Consider the following 9,722-nt stretch of genomic DNA (forward strand, 5'->3'; position numbering starts at 1 on the left):
ACTTTCGAAAGACAAGTTGCGGTCTAATATAACACCCAGGTCTCTTACTGTAGTGGATAAAGCGACAGGACATCCTTCCAAGTTAAAGTTGTATTGTGAGAGGTTTTGTGGGCAATTTTTTGGACCAATAAGTAACACCTCCGTTTTATCTGAATTTAATATCAGAAAATTACACGTCATCCAGTGTTTAATATCATCAACACACGCTGTCAGTTTAGATAATTTAGCGTTTTCATCTGGTCGTGATGAAATATATAATTGAGTGTCATCAGCATAACAGTGGAAATTAATTCCATGTTTTCTTATAATATTACCAAGTGGCAGCATATATATAGAGAATAGCAGAGGGCCTAGCACGGATCCTTGCGGCACCCCATAGTCTACTGACGTTATCTTTGATTTTTCCCCATTTAGACAGACAAAATGGTAGCGGTCTGATAAATACGATCTAAACCAGTTTAATGCCTGTCCCTGAACACCAGTGTAATTTTGAAGTCGATCTAATAGTATTTTATGATCTATAGTATCGAACGCAGCACTAAGATCAAGTAGAACTAGTATTGAGATACAGCCTTGGTCAGAAGCTAGAAGTAAATCATTTGTGATTTTAACGAGTGCGGTTTCTGTGCTGTGATGCGGCCTGAATCCTGATTGAAATTTTTCATAGATATCATTTTCTTGCAAGAAAGAGCACAATTGAGCGGACACAACTTTTTCTAGTATTTTAGACATGAATGGAAGATTTGATATTGGTCTGTAATTTGCTAGGTTATTATGATCTAATTGTGGCTTCTTAATGAGAGGCTTTATGACTGCCAACTTGAATATTCTTGGAACATGACCTAAAGATAAAGACGAGTTAATAATATTGAGAAGAGGCTCTTCCACTACAGGTAACAACTCTTTCAGTAGTTTAGTGGGTATTGGATCTAATAAACATGTTGTTGGTTTAGATGAAATGATAAGTTTATTTAGCTCTTCCTGTCCTATGGTTGTAAAGCGGTGTAGTAGTTCTTGAGGGGCGATAATTGTGGTTGAATCATAAGACATCATTAATGATTGTACATTTACAATTTTGTTTCTGATGCTTTCTATTTTGTCAGCGAAGAAGTTCATAAAATCATTACTACTAAACTGTAACGGAATATTTTGTTCAGGCGATGCTTGTTTATTTGTTAGTCTAGCCACAGTGTTAAATAAAAACCTTGGATTATTTTGGTTATTTTCTATTAGTTTGCGTAGATGCTCAGCCCTGGCTGCTTATAGGGCCTTTTTATAACGTGACATACTTTCTTTCCATGCGATTCTAAAGACCTCTAAATTAGTTTGTTTCCATTTACGCTCGAAGTTACGAGTTTCTCTCTTGATAACATGTGTAGCACTGTTGTACCATGGTGCTTTAGTTTTCTCTCTAACCTTTTTTAATCTAATTGGTGCTACAATTTCTAATGTACTAGAGAAAATGGTGCTCATACTGCTAGCCATTTCCTCTAGTTCATCTGTTTGTTTGGGTTCACTTAGCAGCTGAGACAGATCCGGTAAGCTATTTGAGAATCTATCTATAGTGGTTGGAAGGATTGTTCTGCCTGGTCGATAACGTGGCGCAACATGACAGATTTCAGCAGTACACAGTATGCAAGTTACCATGTAATGGTCAGTGACATCATCACTTTGTGGTATAATATCTATATCGGTTGGGTTGGTTCCATGTGATATAATTAAATCTAGTGTGTGATTAAGACGATGAGTGGGACCAGTGACGTTTTGCTTGACCCCAAAGGAATTTAATAGATCTGTAAACGCAGCCCCTAACGCGTCATTTGTGTTATCTACGTGTATGTTAAAATCTCCAACAATTAATGCTTTATCGACGTTGACCAATAGATCTGAGAGAAAGTCTGCAAACTCTTTTAGGAAATCAGCATAGGGCCCTGGAGGTCTATATACAGTAGCCAAGGCTAGAGATAATACAGATTTCTTTCTTACATCTAATAGCGTGACATTTAGCACTAGTACTTCAAATGAATTAAACCTGTGACCTGTTTTCTGGGTAACATTAAGAATATCTCTATATATTGTTGCAACACCGCCGCCACGACCAATCAGACGGGGCTCATGCTTATAACAGTATCCTGGCGGAGTAGACTCCCACTGAGCCAAGTTATGTCCAAAAGACGTCTTTTCAACGTCTTTGCCACTAGAGGCGTACGTTGAAAAGACGTCCACTGAGGAGCCAGAATGAAAGTTTTTATGACGTCTGTTTTTGACTTGTTCTGCACGTCCGATATAGACGTTCATGGAACCTCAAGGTTAAAAACTAGTAATGTGCTCATTGTGGACATATTTCCCATTTGTAATTGCAAAGCAAGTCACAGACAGTGTGTGTTTGTCCAGAAATCATGAAAATAAAAGAAACTTAGCTCACACCTTTAGACACTTTAGACAACTTAGCATCTGTAATTCACACATCTTTGGATCGTGAGAGAATCGTGGGATTCAATCCAGGATCTTCTTGCTGTGAGGAGACAGTGTTTCCCACTGAGACACTGGTGCTGCCCTTAATCACAGACATAAGACACACTTTGACTATTTCTGTCAGACGTCTACAGAAGCTCTTACTGAGAATTAACAGAGGTTTAGATGGTGATGTTTGTTTCATTTGAAGTCACCATTGTGGTGGGAAGCGTTTGCTTTAGTTGGGCTCTTGGTCCCTGTACTTGAGTTAGCTTTTCTTTGTCTGCTGTAACTGTGTGTGTGAAACACAATAGTTGTGGCTGAGAAAGCAAAGACAAAGCGACATCAGGAGTTGTCAGCTCATTGCTGATGACTAAACTTTTGGAAAGTGATCATTTGATGTTTTTTTTTTTCAAGTTTTGGGTGCTTGTTTGGCAAACTAACTTGTGAATGTAACGTACTGGCACCAATAGCATCAAAATTATCACTTGTCCTGAGGGATGATAAAATGGTATGTGCACACAATGTTTTGAGCAAATAGTTCATATGGTCACACACAGACATCAAGATTTTGCATATGATTCACAAAAACGGTGACAATCAAGCATGAGTTTTGTACTATGAAGCTACCCATCATGCATTGCAGCATGAAGCTTTTTTGTTTTGATTGTCACCGTTGTTGTGAAGCATAGGCAAAATCTTGATGTCTGTGTGTGACTATGTGAAATATTTGCTCAAAACATTGTGTGCACATACTGTTTTATCATTCATCAAGACAAGTGATCATTTTGATGCTATTGGTGCCAGTACTGTTTTCGCAAGCTTATAGTGGAAATAATAAAATATTAAAAAGAAACAACACACGCAAAACTCACAGGCACAACATCAGATGCTTGCTATCTGATGATTTAGTCATCAACTTTCTCAGCCACAACTATTGTGTTTCTCACACACAGTTACAGCAGCCAAAGGAAAGCTGACTTAAGTACAGGGACCAAGAGCCCAACTAAAGCAAACGCTTCCCACCACAATGGTGACTTCAAATGAAACAAACATCAACATCTAAACCTCTGTTAATTCTGAGTAATAGCTTCTGTAGACGTCTGACAGAAATAGTCAAAGTGTGTCTTATGTCTGTGATTAAGGGCAGCACCAGTGTCTCAGTGGGAAACACTGTCTCCTCACAGCAAGAAGATCCTGGATTGAATCCCACGATTCTCTCACGATCCAAAGATGTGTGAATTACAGATGCTAAGTTGTCTAAAGTGTCTAAAGGTGTAAGCGAAGTTTCTTTTATTTTCATGATTTCTGGACAAACACACACTGTCTGTGAGTTGCTTTGCAATTACAAATGGGAAATATGTCCACAATGAGCACATTACTAGTTTTTAACCTTGAGGTTCCATGAACGTCTATATCGGACGTGCAGAACACGTCAAAAACAGACGTCATAAAAACTTTCATTCTGGCTCCTCAGTGGACGTCTTTTCAACGTACGCCTCTAGTGGCAAAGACGTTGAAAAGACGTCTTTTGGACATAACTTTGCTCAGTGGGCTCATTAAGACCGAAATAATCATTTGGCTTAAGCCAGGTTTCAGTAAGGCAAAGTACATCGAAACTATTATCTGTGACCATTTCATTTACAATAACCGCCTTAGGTGTGAGCGATCTAATGTTTAGAAGACCTATTTTTAGAAATTGTCCATAATATCCAATGATAATTTTATAATTAATTCAATTTCAGAAGAAGACCAGAGTGAGACGGTTATTTCTACCAGTGATGGGGAAGATGGCGAGCCAGTCCTAATAGAAAAAGAAGAACAATGCACCGAACTCCCCACACTCAGCTCAAGCATCACATGTGCACCAAAAGGACCAAGTGGTAGGTACATTAGCCATGTACAAAAACATTAACAGTATAATAGCCATGATCTAGACTAGTGTTGTTCACTTCTTGATCTAGTATAATAAAACGTGTCTGTGGTATTTATTTCATTTCATTTTTACTTAAAGACATCTCAAGATCAAAGGATGAAGAACCTATTCAGCCATGTCTCGCCAGGTTTCCACAAACCCCATTTGGAAAATTTTCAAGGTCATTTAACAGCTTTTGGTATAAGGACAATCCATGGCTAGAGTACTCTGTAAGTCAAAATGCGAGTTACTGCTTTGCCTGCCGCCACTTTTGCCTCCCAGGTTCCACGGAATCTTCCTTTACATCTGAATTTGGGTTTTCCAACTGGAAAAAGGCATTATTTAAAGATTCTGGTTTTAAACGTCACTCAAGATCAGACCAACATGCAAATGCAATGTATGCTTGGGCAGAATATAAAAGAAGCAGGGAAAGTGAGAAATCAATATTTGATGCCTTAAATGAGAATAGAAAACAGCAAGTTGAGAAAAATAAAAATTACATCAAGACAATTGCCGAGGTCTTACTCTTAACTGCTACTCAAAACATTGCACAGAGGGGCCACAGGGAGGGTGGTGAGTCTGAGAATGAAGGCAATTTCTTAGCCATTTTGAATCTCGTCGCAAAGCATGACCCCTTTATTGATGAAAGACTTGCTGCAACGGGCAATGCTAAGTACACTAGCCACCAAATCCAAAATGAGATGCTTCAGGTTTTAGCAGATATGGTGCAGAAGCAAATTGTTGCAAAAGTAAAAGAAAGCGAAGTGTTCAGTGTATTGGCAGATGAAACAAAAGACTTGCAAAAAAAAGAACAAATGTCTTTAGTGCTACGATACTATTACAGCGGTGCTGTACACGAAAGCTTCTTGCACTTTCAGTCAGCAGAAAGCTTGGATGCAGAAGGTCTAACCAAAATGATAGTTGGATGTTTGGAGAGGCATGGGCTTGACTACAGAAACAACCTTGTTGGCCAAGGCTATGACGGCGCATCAGTGATGAGCGGGAAACATTCTGGTGTGTCTGCACGGAATAAAAGCAATGCCAGGTTTGCATTTTATGTGCATTGTAGTGCTCATTGTCTGAACCTTGTTCTTGTTGATGCGGTGAAGTCAGTGCCTGAAGCTGAGGAGTTTTTTGCTCTTCTGCAGAGTATTTATAGGTTTGTGTCTGGCTCTGCTGTCCATATGAAGTGGCTTGATGTTCAAAAAGAAATGTACCCACATGAAAAGCCTAGGGAACTTCAGCGACTTTCAGATGTTAGGTGGGCTTGCCGGTACATGGCATGTAGGACTATGAGAGACAGGCTTCCAGCAGTTTTGAGGCTCTTGCAAGACATTTCACTTGAGAAGAATAGTGGAGATAGGAAAATAGAAGCAAAGGGTCTTTTGGCTCAAATTGACCTACAGTTTGTAGGACTTTTGGTTACTTTTTGTAAAGTGTTTGGAGATGTGAAAATCCTGTCTGACATGCTCCAATCCAGAAGTCTTGATCTGGTTAGAGCAATAGATCTAGTTGGCTCCCTTACAGACACATTAAAAAGCTACAGAAGTGACTGTACATTTGGTGAATTATGGAAGGAGATTGAAGAGCTTGTGCACCACTGCAACATTAGCACAGAAGCACAAAACAAGAGACGACCAAAGACCAATTTGAAATTTCTGAATTCACTTGTAATGAGAGATTCACAACATCAGATTCTAGACTTCTGATGATTTAGTCACCAACAAGGCGCTGACAACACCTGAGGTCACTTTATCTTTGCTTTCTCAGCCCTAACTATTGTGTTTCACACACACACAGTTACAGCAGCCAAAGAAAAGCTAACACAAGTACAGGGACCAAGAGCTCAACTAAAGCAAACGCTTCCCACCACAATGGTGACATCAAATTAACCATAAACATCAACATATAAACCTCTGTTAATTCTCAGTAAGAGCTTCTGTAGACGTCTGACAGAAATAGTCAAAGTGTGTCTTATGTCTGTGATTAAGGGCATCACCAGTGTCTCAGTGGGAAACACTGTCTCCTCACAGCAAGAAGATCCTGGATTGAATCCCACGATTCTCTCACGATCCAAAGATGTGTGAATTACAGATGCTAAATTGTCTAAAGTGTCCAAAAGTGTGAGCTAAGTTTCTTTTATTTTCATGATTTCTGGACAAACACACACTGTCTGTGAGTTGCTTTGCAATTACAAATGGAAAATATGTCCACAGTGAGCACATTTGAACTAGTTTTTAACCTTGAGGTTCCATGAGCGTCTATATCGGACGTGCAGAACACGTCAAAAACAGACGTCATAAAAACTTTCATTCTGGCTCCTCAGTGGACGTCTTTTCAACGTACGCCTTTGCTCAGTGGGAATTATCAATAAAAACTAAGATAACAGAAAGTCAATCTAATAGGTAAAAAGGGAAGCTGATAATGCTTTTGTGAAGTTGTGTCTGAAGTCTGTTGTGTTTCTCTGTCCTTCAGTGATTCTGCTTGTTATCATCAGGAGTCTTCAGTAATATTCAGTCATTACTCATTAATCACTTAATTATCTCATTAACTCCAACACTGATTCAGTTACATTTAACAGCCTGTAGTGTGCACACTGAGCAGTGTTCAGTTCATCTGGGCTAGCCCATGTGGGGCCTACATGGAAACTGAGGACAAAACTGGCTGGGCCCCAGTTAGACAGCCCAGGTGACGCCCATATGGGCCCCACATGACTGTGCTGGCTGGGCAGCTTCACTACTTGAGTTTGTGGGGTTTTTGGAACCTTACAAAGAGGTTTTCCATGAACTTTTTAGGCTTAGTAAAATTTCGGTTGTGATTCCAGTTAGCACTGCATCCTGCGAAAGAAGTTTCTCTGCCCTTAAATTAATAAAAACCCACCTCAGGACAACAATGGCAGATGATAGATTAAGTCACCTGGGCATATTCAGTGTTGAGTCAAGGAGGGCATATTCCATTAATATGGAGGACTTTGTAAAACATTTTGCTTCATCTCACCAGAACCGCAGAATTATGCTGTTCTGAATCTGAATGTTTGTTTTTGTGAACTTGGTGGTGCCATACCACTGGGTAGATGCAGGACATACCTGGTACAACTATTGAAGTTTATCATTAGAGTCAGTGTTAAAGGGCTCTATGTTTTTTTGTATTGTTGTTCTACTATTATTCTTGTGGTACATGTTTGAATGTGTACAACTGCCTAGTCCTGCCTTGTTTTGATAGGTCCAAGTTTACCTCAGTTTTTTCTCTTTTTTTCGCACTTTGAATACTTGTTGTTCTATTTTTGCTGTATAATTAATACATATATAATTGTGTACATTTTGTAAAATAAACAACTTTAATTTAATCTATATACATTTTGTGGAAAATAATTTATTTTTAGTGTAATTGAACACTTTGTATATTGACCCCCCAAAATAACACCTTGCCACCCCTGTTTTTAAAGTCTAGCTCCGCCACTGGTTCGGTAGCCTATTCAAATCTTTCTTAACCCTCTGGTGCTCTTCGGTCATTTCTGACCGGAAAATTTTCTGTTTTGAAATGTTAAAAATCACAGCCTCATCGGAATGATATACAATTTGGTGACTTTTCTTGCATTAGGTATGTAAACACACCAAAAAAAATTGAGGGCATGATTTGAGCATGCTATGTGGTCGTAAAAAAAAATACTCCCACTTGTTCTCTTTGGTCAAAAATGACACCATAGGAAATGAATGGGAAATCTGCAAAAACACAAATTCACAGAAAAAATCTATATTTATAACAAACAAACAAAAATATCTAAAAATGTATAATAAATAGCCTTTGAGATTTTTTTAATATATATATTCAAATCCATCAACAAAAAATAATTAAATGTGTTCAAAACAGAACTAGGGAATTCTCCATAGAGACCTCTAGTGGTTACACACATGGTTGCATGAATTCCAAAAGAGGGCGCTAATCTGCCTTCAAAACAATATATTTTGAAGGCCTAGTCTCTATTTTAACCTGAAATACTGCAATAATAATAATTTTTAAAAAAGTATAATTTTCAATGGCAAAAATAGACCATAATTATTGCATAAATATTAAAAAATACCATCAAATAATCTCAAAATACAAAATTAAAAAGAAAAAATATTATTGAAGAAAAATAAATTGCATTGGTTTTACTGGGGTGGAGGAAGTTTAATTTTTAGGTGTCCGGTCACGGTGTCCGGTCACTTATGCCCGGGAAGACAACAAATGCAACCCCTAAACGAAGAGCACCAGAGGGTTAATTAGATCATGTAATGAGGAAAAAATTAGACAAAAAGATGAAATATTGTTTTAAAAGAGTTAACTCAAAGCCTAATGCTAGCTTTATTGACTTAGCTATTTTTCTTGACTAAAATGCTGACTAAAAAGACTCAATAAAAAGACAAAAAACTATGGCATATTTATAGTCTAGGCTACCGGTATATTATAGTAAACCTCATCAGTTACCAATAGGGGGTGAGCCCTGAATCATGGAAATAACTTCAGAGGTTGAGTAGCCTTTTGGTCTTCTTGATGCACCTGCCATCATGAAAAGCTTGTAAAATTGCCTAAGTCAAATTACCCTTTGACTTAGGCAAAATAAAACGGCCTAAGTCACACACTTGACATAGGCCATTATACTACAGGGGTAGAATTGTATGATCTGTTCAACTGAGGATGTGGAGGATTTTACCATAGGTGGCCAGCATCATGAGGAGATGACTTAAGCAAAAAAAATCATTTTTGTCAAAAAATGACTTAGGCAATTATTTTAGGAAGGTGACGCAATAGAAGTAGAGCACATGGAGACTGGGGGAAGTCCATTGCAGGTATAAAACACAACATTCCCCGCTGGCTCAAAAGCACGCCCATAGCGGTAAACTTGAGGAACGCCCATCAACATACAAATGAGGGGAAGCGTCACAACACCACGTTTCAGTCATGTCGCAAAAGTGCATCCGCACCCTGACTGTAGCCTTGTTGTGAGGAAATCCATTTAGGCTAAACTCCTTGAAAATACTATTTTATTTAGAATATGCACACATTTACTATTCACTAATATTTCAAAAATTATTATTATGATTTATTATTAATAAAATATGGCGAAATCCCATAAAAAATATGAACAGTTTACATGACTGTATTATTATTTTTACTGTGTTATAACTGTGGGTCGTTGAATAGATCTATCGTAAACAGCTGTCAAATATTAAATGTTTAGCTACTTATATCTCACCACGCACCCCAAAAATGATAAGAGCCATTTTAATTGTTATAATAATGATTTTAGAAATGTCTAAACATAAATCAAAAAAAAAAAAAAAACATTAAGTTGCCATATAGTGGCTGTAAG

At 38.0% G+C, this 9,722-nt stretch overlaps 1 protein-coding gene across 1 annotated transcript; it reads left to right on the forward strand.

The window, feature by feature from the left end:
- The first annotated feature begins 4,286 nt into the window (after nt 1-4,286).
- On the forward strand, nt 4,287-7,713 carry LOC307126153 (zinc finger MYM-type protein 1-like). The gene is made up of 2 exons (XM_079816554.1): nt 4,287-4,337; nt 4,469-7,713. Exon 2 carries the CDS (start codon nt 4,765-4,767, stop codon nt 6,076-6,078), a length of 1,314 nt encoding a protein of 437 aa, XP_079672680.1. The 5' UTR covers nt 4,287-4,337; nt 4,469-4,764; the 3' UTR covers nt 6,079-7,713.
- Nucleotides 7,714-9,722: the final 2,009 nt, after the last annotated feature.

Source organism: Gobio gobio (genome assembly GCF_949357685.1).
Source record: "Gobio gobio genome assembly, chromosome: 5".
In the NCBI taxonomy this organism is placed as follows: domain Eukaryota; kingdom Metazoa; phylum Chordata; class Actinopteri; order Cypriniformes; family Gobionidae; genus Gobio; species Gobio gobio.